Source organism: Oreochromis niloticus, linkage group LG15 (assembly GCF_001858045.2).
Source record: "Oreochromis niloticus isolate F11D_XX linkage group LG15, O_niloticus_UMD_NMBU, whole genome shotgun sequence".
Lineage (NCBI taxonomy): Eukaryota > Metazoa > Chordata > Actinopteri > Cichliformes > Cichlidae > Oreochromis > Oreochromis niloticus.
The window spans coordinates 2,390,676-2,404,996 of NC_031980.2; the positions used below are offsets into that span (position 1 = coordinate 2,390,676).

General features: G+C 44.2%; 1 protein-coding gene across 1 annotated transcript in view; it reads right to left on the bottom strand.

The window, feature by feature from the left end:
• The window catches only part of nrxn3b (neurexin 3b), a 307,342-nt gene that overhangs the window by 37,721 nt on the left and 255,300 nt on the right, over positions 1 to 14,321 (bottom strand). Inside the window, 1 exon segment of the mRNA XM_025898582.1 lies at positions 7,554 to 7,725. Coding sequence (XP_025754367.1) covers positions 7,554 to 7,725 — 172 coding nt within the window.

Below are 14,321 nucleotides of genomic sequence, written 5' to 3' on the forward strand. Positions count from 1 at the left end.
AAAAGTCAGTCTACTAAGGTTTTCAGTTTTTTTCTTCCTAACCAGAGCGGACAGGTATTTCCTCAACAGTTTTCCCCCAGTGTACTGAGGAGAGAGACGAATGAGCAATCTGACATTATTATGTGTTTGATGTTCTTTTAAAACCAGAGAACCGGTTTCATTTTCAGTCAATGTACATACATCGCTATCCATAATGAAAAAAGGAAAAGAAAACCTGTATAGGTCTTTATATTTGTATGGCAAGAAACCAAACGCCCATCAGTACGGACAGGCAAGGCAGCAAAGGAGGAGCTACAGTGGAAATGGGTTACAAAAGGGCTTGCAGGGGCAGCAGCAGCTCTGTGATCAGCTAATCTTCCAGGAATCTTACCTTAAAGTTGTGGTCCACCTTACCTCAAGCTAACTTAGCTAGTTAGCTTTGGTTTCGGTATTAGTCAGTCGTAAGCTAACCCAACCTGGACACATTTATTTTGCTTGTACAGGAAGAGCACCAGGACTCTCCTGCCCTTACCCCAAACCTGCCACCTCCCTGAGCCTGGATATTTCTTCCTGACAAAAGGAAGTTTTTCGTTCCCACTGTCGCCAACTGCTTACTCAAAGGAGGTCATCTGATTGAAGCACCTTGAGGCGTCTGTTGTTGTGATTTGGTGCTATATACATAAAACTGAATTGTACTGAACTGAATTTAACTGAATCCATTCTCTTCTGCTTATCCAATTCAGGGTTGCAATCTTACTCCCATCATTACACAGTTCCTTCTTTTTATCCCCACGGTTAACGCCGCAGGTAACCACTACAGTATCCTCTGGAAAGGCAGCTGTCGCCAATCAAACAATACACATCGGCACTGAAACAGGAAGAGAAGTTTTTTCCACAAAGTTTCGTGTTTTCCAAACAGCTGTTGCAACATCTGTCAACATCTGTGACTTTGAGCTTACTGATATATCATTAAAATAGCAGTAAAAACCGTTAGTACACTTGTGTCTTTACCCAGCAGCACCAACTTACAAAAAATCGAGAGGTGCACGGCTGTCCAAAAATGGCGTGGACGTGACATCATTCTCAGGCCGTGGCACTGTGCCACAAGAGATAAGCGGTGAGCATAAAAACAGCCTTAGAGGCCTGCCTCATGGGTAAGTTTGTCGTCCTTCTCTTCTCTCTGTGTTTCTGCAGGGCCTTAAAAGGTAAAATCTGATAACACCACACAGCCCTTATAGAGAAGACTAGGTGAATATAAATATTTACCTATGTTTATCATTATTATATTATTTTGCTGCGAGCTTATGCACACGTTGCTGGCTTTTGCTTCGGCCCCACTGCATGCCATCACTGTTTTTTTTCCTCCTAGCCAAAACAGTGTCTCGATTTTTTCCCTTCGGTGGCAGCCATTCAGTCAACACAAACGCTGGCACGGTGACAGTCATCTGCTGGTCGGTTGCTTCGTTCTCTGCAGTTGGTTGCCAGACTAATCTCACCGGGGTTCCATCACAGGGCCAGTGCTGAGAGCGCATCAAAACTGTGAAAATGGCCACCGTGACAGGCTCCTGGCATTCTCTCTATTTGGGGATGATGAGTACATTTGATATAGTGTGGCCCTGTCCAGAAATCATCATTCCACAGCTCAACTCCACAGCTCGCCACCGCAGCCCCCTGGTAATGAATATCTTGCACAAGCCCCCTTCTTTCCCATCTACACCTGACTTTCATCTCTGTTTCTCCTCCTCGCTCCCTGGTTATTCATCCGTGCACTCAAGCTTTTTTCCATTCTCTCATTCTCTTCAGCACACTGTCCATCCAGCGATATCCCAGCTCCTTCATCTGCTCCCGCTATTCTCCGTCTCCCAGTCTCAGCAATCAGCTCTCTCTTTGCTCTTCTTGGCTGAATCTGGCCTCTACAGCTGCAGCCACAATTTATCTACTTTTCACTCTCTTTCTCTTCTTCTCTGCCCGTCTACATGTCAGCACTTTCTCACTTTTTGTCGACGTATTCCAGTCTCTTACTCCATTAAACGCGTCTGTATTCCTTCACCGGTTGCACTTCTTTTCTATTCACCCACATCCCTTCTTTTTCTCCTGCACGCCTTCCCTCGATCTTCCTTCCATTCTCTCTCGGGCGTCAGATGAAGCCAGGGAGTAAATTCATCATTTATCAGGTCGCTCTGAAATTTATGGTGCTGAAAAGATGAATTAGATTGGCGGCTTGTACACTCGGCTTAGTCTGAGTTGTGAGCGCGACAAAGATTGTGTCTCAGATAGGGCTAATCATGTTTGGCCCCAGGGACGCGTGGGGATTTATCTCGCTCCTGAGGAATTGTTTTGTCTGTATTTCAAGACAAAGATTGGCAGATATTTTGAAACCGTGCTACTCATTGTGTCTGTTTCAGGTTGTGGGAGTCGCAACATTGTGCGCATCAGCGCGTGGATGAAAGTAATCGTGTTTTCGAGCGTTTGTGTGTCTGAAAATGAACACAAGGCTGTTCTGGCTATGACCAACCCCCTTGTACCCATCACAAATGATGGACCACACACACGGACATACTTTCCCCAAGGCACTAGCAGAGTAGTTAGGCCAATGGTCATTCATCTGAGACAACGCCTGGACCTCAGCCAGCTCAAGGCAACGTGTGATGCACAATTTCCGCCTGGCTCGGTCTAATAATTCTTTGATTCAAAGATTCCAACTCACGCAAATAAAAAAGAGATCATGTAATCCGAAATCAAAGAGTGCAGGGATTCGGAGTGTTATATAAGGAAATTGGAACCCTCTCACTAGACAAAGACAAGTCCCTGCAGTAATGTGGGTTGTCACACAAGTACACAGGACTGCGGGAAAGATGCGTAGCCACGATGAGCACCGACTCGAAAAAGGCTGAGAAACACGGATAAAAAGGAATTTGAGGACAAAAACAGAACAGAGATCTGAGAGGGCACTGTTAGAGGGGGAGAATAATTAGAGAAAGGAAGACAAAAGCAGTCAACGCATACATTCGACGCCCACACGCAAACACGCGCGTAAGCTGCCGAAGCCTCGTGGAAACGCTCCAGTGTGGGATCAGAGCGGGTATATTGTTATAGAGAAGAATGGGGCTGTGAAGTGCACAAGTTCTTTTCTGTCTTGTTTCTTAATACTGATAGCATTAAAGTGTGGAATTTTTTTATCAGGGAAAGCAGTTTTGTTTAAGTCACCTTTGATACTGACAATAATAAAGTTCTGAGCACTTGTGTACTGGGCACGCTCAGCTTGACACTAAGGTTGTCCATCCTATCTTTCTATACAGCGTGCACTGCCTTCCATGTTTTGAGCAGACTATAAAAGTTCAGCAGAAATGGAAGAAAAGTAAATGACAGTTTAAATTATTGAAACTATTTATTTATTTGACTTTTGGCTGTTGTGTGTGTCAGCTATGGTAGCATTGAATGCTAAGTAATGAGACGGGAACAAAGGAGAACTAAGCTGAGAAGAGAGCACAGTAACACTGCAGCAAAACAGACAATCAGACAGTGTGCAGTCCACACATTATGCAGTTTGCATAATTCATTCAGTTATTTAATAAAATGTTCCTGTTCTTAACCCGTGTGTCAGAATTAGCTTCACTGCCTGTATTTAATCTTACTGCAAAGGGAACACTTCAACCTGTTTGGTTTACTGGGAGAAAGAGGCGACCTGTTCAGGGTGGACACTATGACAGCTGGGATAGGCTGCAGTCTCGCAGCGACCCCGAATTGAATAAACGGTTATGATTATGGATGGATGGATAGGAGATAGTACCATATCACCCCAATAGAGCACGTCGCTCTCAGGCTACTGGCTTACGTGTGCTTCTTAGGATATTTAAAAGTAGAACACGAGGCAGACCCTTCAGCTTTCACGCACCTCTTCCATGGAACCAGCTCCCAGTTTGGATTCAGGACACAGACACTATCTCTACTTTTAAGACTTAAAACTTTCCTTTTTGATAAAGCATATAGTTAGGGCTGGATCAGGTGACCCTGAACACTCCCTTAGTTATGTTGCAATAGGTGTAGGCTGCTGGGGGATTCCCATGATGCACTGAGTGTTTCATCTTCACTCACCACTTTTCACTCTCTGTGTGTTTTTACACGTCTCTGCATTTAATCATTAGTTATTACAAATCTCTGGCTCTCTTCCACAGCGTATCCTTTATGCTGTCTTCCTCCCCTCAACCTAAAAAGGTCACAGCAGATGGCCCCGCCCCTCCCTGAGCCTGGTTCTTATGGAGGTTTCTTCTTGTTAAAAGGGAGTTTTTCCTTCCTTGTGTTGCCGCGCTTGCTCATAGGAGTTATCTGATTGTTGCAGGGTCTCTACCTTATAATACAAAGCTCCTTGAGGTTACCTTTGTTGTGATTTGGCACTATATGATAAAATTATTATTTTATTATTTATATTTATAAAAAAAATTACAATCTAATGTAATCCATTACATTTCTGTACCTTACTGGCTTACTGTGACTGGTTCGCTTACAGTTAACGAGGGTAATATGACTTTAGCATCAGTATTAAGTGCAGTCCTATCCTCTCCATGTGTGGAGGTGTTTATCAGTATGAAACCTATGAAAGCACAATTAAAATATCACAATGTAGGCCCTTCTTCACATTTCCCACAATTCAGTGGGCCAGATTGGAATATATTTTCTGGGCTGATCCTGGCCCCCGAGCCTTATGTTTGACACCCATGTTATATTGGAACACATTACCACTCAAAAGTTTGTGTTCACTTAGAATTTTCCTTGATTTCGAATAAAATAAATGAATATATAAATTGCCACTTAATGACAAATTAAGTGCACGTTTTAATGGAACATCTACGTAGGAGTACAGACGCCCATGTTCAGAGATCATCACCTCCGGTGTTCAAATGGCACTTTGCCTTATGTGATGTAAGCTCATCATTTTAAAAATTCAAATTGATCATTATAAAAATTCGTAACCAATTATGCTGGCGCAGATGAAAACTCTTCAGCTCATTAAAGAAGGAATGAAATTGCCTCGCTGAGTGTCCCCCACCCAAACTTCCTTCCGAAGCTCATCAGAGTAACGGCTTTCCGTAACGTTATTCCAAAGACTGAATCTTACAACAGCTTCAATCAAAACAATCCGACTTGTGGCTGGTGCTTAAGGAAGATTTGTCAGTATTTGCACAGTGAGTGCAATTTCATAGTCAGTGTTAAAAATGAGGGCTAAAGTAAGCAAAGAAACACCAAAGTTGTGGAGTTATGAAATCGTCCGATATTTAGAAGCACATCATGCTGTCAAAACTGGCTGCTGCCATTTGAAGTGAATCCTAATGACTCAATACTTTTGTTGGCCAACTCTCTAAACACTGTTGTTAAGACGTCCAATTTACACACCTCAGGCCTATTTTGTAAGCGGCTCAGACTGACAAGCAAACCACCAACACCTTTGTCCTCACCTATTCCCCCACCAGGGAGAGGGCATGCCCAGATCCGGTAACTGTTTATTGAGCGGCCTGAGAGCCTCGTGGCAGCTACTGCCTTCAAGTTAAGCATTAGAAGTGTGAGAAGGCAGTCGATGAGTCTGGACCCTAACATGTAATTACTCACGAGATGACAACCCCTTTACAAAGGAGGGAGGGCGAGGGAAAAAAATCAATCATCGTTGAATTACTATCGCTGAATGTCCTGCAAATTACCTCTGCAGAAGAGAAAAAGAAATTACCACGCATTCGATCCGCCGACCTCAACTCCATCTCAAGACAATGGCAGGCGGACAGAAAAGGGAACAAACCTCAGCGGGATCGCTTGAAAGAAATCCACAGCTAAAGTTCTGCTGCGCATTCCTGAAGCTGAGATGTAAACCTTAACGAGCATTTAGCAGTGACTCCTGAGCTTTGCTGGCTTTAGATCACAGATATCGGCATATGTATTGGCAGAAGCTAAGAAAACAAGCACTGCATGCTTATGCAAGCAGGCACTTTGAGGTAATTATGAAGGTGGTAGGCGTTCAATTCCTATCCCAAATTGATGGCTATTAAAGATGAAGAACGGTCGAACTATTGCGTGACGGGAACATACGGGACATGACACTACCTCTGTGCAGCCATCGCTTTTGCCTGATTAATTCAATTTCTTCATTGAGCGCTGCGCACACGCGAGCGCCAGTGTGTACGCCACTGAGATGTCACTTGTGTGCGCGGCGTGGAGTTTCTCAGTATTTCGCAGCGTTACTGCAGCTGAAATGCGGTTATGAAACCCGTCCAACCTTATCTGCTCAAAGAAAAGCGAAAGACAGCCGGCGGCAAAAGAAAGCCAGAGACAGAAGAGATTAACGTCACCTGCGCTGGCACTGAACCAAACCAAAACAGCGTGCCAGGTCACGCCAGGAGAGGATGCTGGCCTGTCATCGGTGAAGGCAAGCAGGCAAAAGGAGCGTGCTGTAGGGCTGCTGAGACATAGTGAAAGGGATCGACTCATATTTGCTTGCTTCCTACGATTATGTGGTATCAACATTTCTGCATATATTTTTTTTTAAAAGCTTTCGGAACAGAATATCTCAATTATTGATGCGTGATGGCTTCTTAGATATAGCTGAGCTCATATCTCAAGGAAATTTAACGTTGGGTTTTTAGTCGACATCTATTCCTGTACATTCTCGTCCTACCAGTGCGGCACAATTGTACCACAGAGATCAATGACGTTTCATATTATCTTTTGTCATTCTTGGCTCGACTGCCACTTTGTTCCCATGTTGTCTCCCCGTGTGTCTGTTCTGTTTGACTAAGTGAAATTGAAGAGGAGGGTAATAGGAAACGAGCAAACAAAGGTAGCTTCTCCTAAGCCGGTTGACATGGAGACACAGATATCAAAGTTGAGGAGAGCCAACTCAATTTAATGGACTGTTAAGTAGAAGCAGGAGAGGATTTTCCCCTCCTTCTTTCCCTCTCTCACACTCTCTCACCTAGCTAGCTGAGCAGCACATATCTGTTCCAAATGGAGGGAGTGCCTGAGCCTCCAAATGGAGCGGGCTCCGTTTGATGACCCTATTTGTATTCTGCTAGTGCGCCGCTTCTGCTGACCTGGGAATGAGAGATACAGGCAGGCAGCAGCTTTATCTGGCCAACAGGCCACCCTTGGTTTCTGCCTTCAGTGCTCTCCTTGCCTGCCCGCTGACCGAATGCCTCTCGGTGCCTTTCAATTCCGTTTCTGAAATGAACCAGCCAGATGTTGCGCAGTTAATGCGTCTTGCAAGACAAAAGATTTCAAACTCGGTGTGCCCCCCCCTCCCGTGGAGCCAAGCGTTATCATGTTTATTGAAGGGTTTTGAAGCACATGTTACAGTACGAGTATGATGTTGGCCAGGTAATGGCCACATGCTTGTTAGTCATCTCACATATTTTACCTCGGAGAGCAAGTGAAGGTGAATCTTTTCTTCCTGCTTGTGCCCTTTGCATGATGAAATAGATGGTGTCCAGTGGTTTTAAAGCTATTAGTACTAATATAACTTGAATTACTCCAGAAAGGATTCATTGGGTTAACAACAGAATATCAAATAGAGTTAAAAATGAGGTCGGTACCTGTGGGAAAGTGCTCATTGACCGGCCAGTTGTCCACCTGCAAGGTTGCATTGCCCCCGTTCCTGGTGAATCGGACCAAATGGTATTTGCCATCGTTTATCGGCGTGTTTACCTCCTTAACGCTGATGTCCACCGTTCCGATGTTGAATGTCACACCTATTTTGCCTTGTTCCTGAAACAGACACAAAGAGCACAAAAGAGTTGGTGGTCTGACGCCATCAAGCAAAGTGAGCGCTGCTTAATAAATACAAGCGATACGAAATTGTGTGCCACTGCTGTCAGCGCTAGATGAATTTGAACTGCAACCGCAGATTCCACCCACATGTATTGTTGTGCCGTAATGAATTAATTATACAATAAACTAACTGTAAAAAGTTCAATAAAGCTACTTGGATGAATGCCCTCGGCTGGTGCTAATGGTGAACTACTCAGAGAACCTGAGGACGCTAGCGCGCTACGCTTCATTATACCACTGTAATGTGATGAAAATAGGCTGCCAGCAGAGATTGTAATGATGAGTAATGCTCCCTGCAGCCTGTCACCACAAAACTGGCAGGACAGATGCTTTTTCTGCTGCGGTCCTTACAGAATGCATGAATACCATATGCTTTGTTTAGCTCTTAATGCTAACCCAGTTATACCATGTCCGTAAATCGTGATGCCCCCTCGTCATTTTCTGATTTCTCTCCCCTCGACCCCACTAATTTTCACAAGCTGCCAGAGTGTGTTTTATTGTGACTGCTTGTGTATTCATGGTCATGCAGGCGTTACAAGCAAAAGGTTTTAAAGCGGAGGCAGGGCTTGAGTGAGTGGCGATGGGGAAAGGCTGTGTTTTCTGTGTCATTTGTTTTAATCCCCCACAGGGAATCTCTCAGTGTAATTACCTTCTTTAGAAGCCCAGAGCAGTGGGACTATTTCTCATAACAAAACCAAAATTAGGAAAGCCTGAACACAGAGCAGACACATATTGTTAATTGATCAGCAGAGACACTGGCCCTGCATGGCTGACTGTGACAATACAGACCCTGATAATGTCAGGCTGAATTTAACAGTGCTCGTCAGTGTAAAGGCATCGCAGGATTGCTACAAGTTAAATGACACAACACTTAAACCTGCTGACCTCTATTTAATTTTACAGGCTCTTCATACCTAAGAGGAGCACTTAATAAGGCCAAGCTATGCTTGATGCAGTTCCTCTTGCTGTACGTGAGACTATATGGTGAGACTATACCACCCGATTACCAAAGGAAGCTTCACTGTACAGTAAAACAGGAAGGGTGTCATGTTTTTCCCTGACACATTTTGCTATATTAAGTTAGTTTAACAACAAATCAAACAGCAGTGCTTCCTCATGTTGTTTGGTCAGATGCCACTGGAGCAGGTGCCTTAATGGCTGTGGCAAAAATATTTATCAAGACATAATGGTCCCATTTCAGAGAACTACAAAGTCCCCATTACCACGTTGGAGGTTTGGTTGTAGGATAAGCTGCTGATTCATCTGCTGGGAGAATGTGGATCATGCACTGTTGAAATCTTTTTTATTTTCCAGTACTTGCTTTTTACTTTATATTTTACTTGCTGGTTAGACGCTAAAACTACAAAGGCCCTTGGACCATCTGACAACCACCTTCAAGTGGCCGTTGTAGGTTGCAGGAAGTTGCCATGAAATTCATTGCTAAAGACTGGACTTTAGCAATGAATTTCATGAGTAAAGTCTAGAGACCGATCAGTGAACCTCTGTTGCTAGGGGGTTGCTAGGGAATTCTACAACCCGTTGTCAGTGGTTGTTGGAGGTTGTTGGCAGTTGCTTTGGTCACAAAGAGGTATACAGTTCTCCACCAGAAAACTTCTTGTAATTACTTTGGTCGTAAGTGAACTGCTGTGCAGTTTGCATGGAAGACTCCAACTTGGTAGCAAAGATGCACAAATTAATCACCAAGCAGTAATGAAATTGTAAAGAGTGTAACACAAACTAAAGATGACCACAAAAACCTACAACCACACAGAGGTTTTCAGTGCAACACAGTCCGAGCAACCTGACAACAGCCACCTGACTGAAAGCTGCCATGACTCACTAACTGTTCTCTTGGTCTTAATAAGGTCGGGGTGAAGATAATGGTTAAACTCCAGCCCTTCACAACAGTCATCCTGCTTGATGAAAGATGCCCAGCTGAAACATTCATGTTATGACCTTTCCCTCTGACAATGCCTTGTGTGTAAGTGCGATGTAGTTGGATGAAACGGTATTAGCTGACACCCGGGGCAAGAGAACAGGCTGAAAATACACATGACATCAACAGGAAATTAAAAAAATACTTTTTAATTAAGTTTGTTTTTCATCTTTCTACTTCTTAACTCAAGCACCTTAAAAACCCTGGAAGAAAGCAGGTGCTTCTTTTGATTTCTGTTAATTAGGGTTCCAATTTTATTTCTTAGCCTTTTTTAAGTGCACAGGGCAGGAGTTGTCATGATTCAAGGTGCGGAGCATCCTCCAGAGGTAGCCTTTCGAAGTTTTGAAAAAGGTAGAAAGCCCAGAAAATAGGCAGCGAATGAACGCCTGCAGTGACTCTGCATACTGTAGTTTCCTCTTCAGCTCCTCTTAACTGCCAAAGTGGTCAAAAGACACTGAACAGTATTCACTGCCACGCTCACGCTTACAGTTAAAACTTCCTTTGTCTATTCATACAAAGAGATACAGAATTTCAGTGTGCTTGAGACCATAATGGCAGGAACGATGGAGCAGCTCGGCTAATAATGGAAAAAGAATGTCACCAAAGACACAAGAAAGCCATCTCCTAAAAGCTGAGCCCGGGCGCAGAGTAGGCGAGCAGAATACCTGAACGCGCACTTAACTTCTCTGTCAGAGAGCTTGTAAATGGGCTCTTAATTTAAGTAGTTGTCATTAAAACTTAGTGCAACACTTCCAACAAGAGTGTGTGTGGGGGGGGCGTGCACGTGTGCGCACGCTGCTTATCTGACAGCAAATACACATAATCCATGCACCGAGACGAGATAAGCACGTGCGCCAGTATGCAGATGATTTAATGTGACAAGGTGATGCTCAGCGTGTCTGTTGTAGCGTGAAAAATACTACTAAAGCATCGTGGCCTTCCTGACTAAAGACAAGACCTTTCCCTGGTATGAAAAAACAACATGTCTGACGGGCCGAGCGCATACAAAGCACAGACAGAAACATCAGCACTAGTACATCCACTGTGACCTTCAGCGGCTCTGGCAGCCCTGGCTCTCCTGTGTAGTCGCATCAAAGCCACATCACCGACCCACTAATACCTACAAACACAGACAGATCGTCATCCCCCCGGCCCCTGTACAAACAAACAACAAAACACAACAATTGTACACCTTTGTAACTGTTGCTGAGCGCCTCCGGGCAGTGCAAAGAAGGAACTGTGTGTATTAGCGCGTTGCAATGGCACACCTCCCCGTTTCTCTCTCTCTTCTCTATCTGCACTATTCCCAGTGTCCGGCCTACCCTCCCGCCTCTGCCACCGCCGCCCACCCACCCACCTGCCCGCCCACCCCTGCGCTGCAGCAGTGTTTGATTGACAGATCCAATTACGTTTTTTATTGGCCTGTCGCTCGCGAGGCGGGAAGGCACTTCATTGTCTCCCGAGCAAAAGGAGAGGGAAAAAATGGCTATTGTTCTCTTAGTGGAAAAGATGATGGCCGGCTATTCTAGGTGTAAACAAATGATGCGCAGAAAATCACTTCCAAACCCGCGCGCACACTCAAATGAAAGCGGACGCCGCCGCACGCGCACACAGACTCACGGACGATGAAGTGTAACCTTGCAAAGAAAAGAATCTTGAGTGTCTTTAGTGTTGTGTTAGAGAAAAAATACAGTGTAACAACATTTAGTTGTAACAAGCAAAAACTCCAAATGTGAAATTACAGCAGAATAACTGGTAACTTGCTGGTATGATGCGCGTAAGCCCTTTTATAGACTAACAGACTCCCACACTCTTTATTTAATGTCAGCCACAAACACTGACTCCTCGCCGCTATAGGATCAAAAACACGATTATGTTTGCAGTATATGTGTGTGGGTCATTTAAGGCGTACAGTATGTGTGGGCATGTTGTGTTCACGCTCTGTGTAACTAAGAGTGATAAATGTAATTCCAGGCGAGCGAATGCACCCCTCCCTCCGACTCATCCCTCTGCTGCGAGCTAGCCTGAGCTCGGCACGAGGATCTCCGGCGTTCCCACGTGTCCCGGCACACACTGACATCAGTAATCAGGCTCGCTGCGATCCAATTCAGGGCCGATCAATGCCTCCAACACATGGAGCGCCCGGGGCAGAGTGAAAGAGAGAGAATCACTCAAGGCAGCGGTGGGCGAGCCTGCAGACAGCCCTCATCAGACAGCTGCTGTACAGGAGGACGAGCCGCTCACAATAGACGCCATCGCCCGCTCGCTGAATGGTCATTCTGTTAAGCCACAAGCCTGAGACAGATGAATACATCTGACAGCCATTTTATGCAGGTGATATGGGTAGAATAAGTAATAAGCTTAGCTGTGCTGGGGAGGAAACGAAAGAATAAGATGGAGAAAGAAATGGATAAAAATAAGTAGTTATGACCCAGATATCTTCTATAAGAAGATGTGCACTGAACGCACTCTGAGGTCAGACATCGTTATTAAAAGTGGGGACCTTTCTCGCTACAAAAAGATAAGATAACCTTTATTAGTCCCACACGTGGGAAATTTGTTTTGTTACAGCAGAAAGTGGACAGTGCAAAGTTACAGTAGCAAAAATTAAGAAAAAACACTGGATGATAAGAATAAGAATAGAATAAAATACAATGTTGCACTTATTGTTATAAAAGGTATCGCATTACAATCAAACCCTGATTGTAATCTAGTATGGGTACAGAGCAGTTGTAGCGGGATGACTCCAGCAGATCTATATAAAGGCTCATTTGGGAGGGAGGAATATCTGATACCAGGAATGTGAACATGTCCCAGGGTGGGAGTTTGGGTTACATATCCCTCTTTTCATCTGACATCAGCGCTCAAGTTAGCTTTCGCGGTCAGGGGCCAAAAAAACTGGATCATGGACGCAGTGGAAGCAGAATCAATAGAGTGGAGAAGCTAGCACATGCTGGATTGATGCACCTGGCCTTCCCACTGCCAAAGCCATTTATCGTCAGTAATTGACAGAGATAACTCATAGACGGCGCGGTGATTTGTAGCTGTCTATTCTTGTGCGCGTCAAGCTCTAGAGTCAGAAATTTGCTAAAGGGTAGGATGTTAGAGGCAGTAAAAGAGAGGTTTGTGTGTGCGAGTGTGCGCTGGCCTTTACAGCTAGTCGTTTCTTCATGTACAGAATGCGCTGACAACTCGACAAGCCTTGGGCTCGGCCAGAGCTCGGCATATTTTTCTGTGGTCTTGCAAGCGCTGTTGGCAAAATTGAAAGCCCTAATTACATAAAGAATGTCTCTATTTCTACAATAGATTAAATTGAATAGGTCTACAAAGCAAATCACACCTAGTTATGAAAAGTAATTTAAAAACCCTGGCACAGCCACACTTTCTATTACAAAAAAAGCCAGAAAATGGTTGGCTCAACCTATTACACACATACAAGGAAACATTATCTTCAGTAGCATACATTTGTGAAAATTATATTAATCTGAAGCATGTTTCTATGCAGAATAAGTGTCTATCAAGAAAATAGCAAAACCAGCATGATGGAGCTGCTGAAATGGTTTCCCATGTATCCAAAGCATAATGTATCATATCCCTATGTGCCACAGAGCTTCACTTCATTGTTCCAAATTCAATAACGCACTCAGCTTACTGTTGGCATCAACACTCACTAGAACAATAAATGCAGAAAAATGCAGCACTGAAAAGCACATGCTCTCAGCTTGTTACACACACTGATCACGCATAGCATCAGAACCACCTGCCTAATGTTGGTTGTGTTGGTTCCTCTTTTGCTTACAAAGCAGCGGTGACCCACTGAGGCATGGTCTCCACTAGACCCCCTGAAGGTGTGCTGTGGTATCTGGTAGTGATGTGCGATACCACTGATTTCCTTTCTGATCCGATACCAAGTAAAATTCAGGGTGATATCGACGATACTGATCCGATACCGATACTTTGTACAAAAACTTTTTTATATTATAGCTTCATAATGATTACAGGACATCAGACTGCTTGTTCCTTTTCCTTAATAATGCAGAATTATCATATAGAAATAAAAAAAAAACTGAAGTTGTGCGCTGCCTGCCTGCAGCACTAAAAGACTCAGTGAGAGACGTCTGCCTCGCCCAGCAGCACCTGTCCCTCTCCTCCTCTTCAGTTCGCCTCAACATACGCTCGTCATATCTGTGATATGATTTACAGTGAGGTGTTTGACAAGGTTAGTGGTGTTACTACAACACCTCACTGTCTTGCCACATGTATCGCAAACCGCGTCTTGGCTGTTTGTGGAGGTAAAACACATCCACACATGACTCCGTTCACGCTCAGCCATTGTTGTGAGGCCGCACGCCAGGGGGCTGCGACACATTTATACAGCTGTATTTTGCATATGACTAAGAAAGGTGGAAGAGGAAGTAGTTCCTTCCAAGTTAGACGATCCGAATGATGTAGTTTTTTTTTCCACTGTGTTCCTGTTAATGATAAACTACAAATTTACCCCAAATTACTAAAATATCGATATTTTAATATGAGAATCGATTCTAGAACATAAATAACTGGTATCGGAGGAATCGATGTTTCAGTATCGATCTGCACA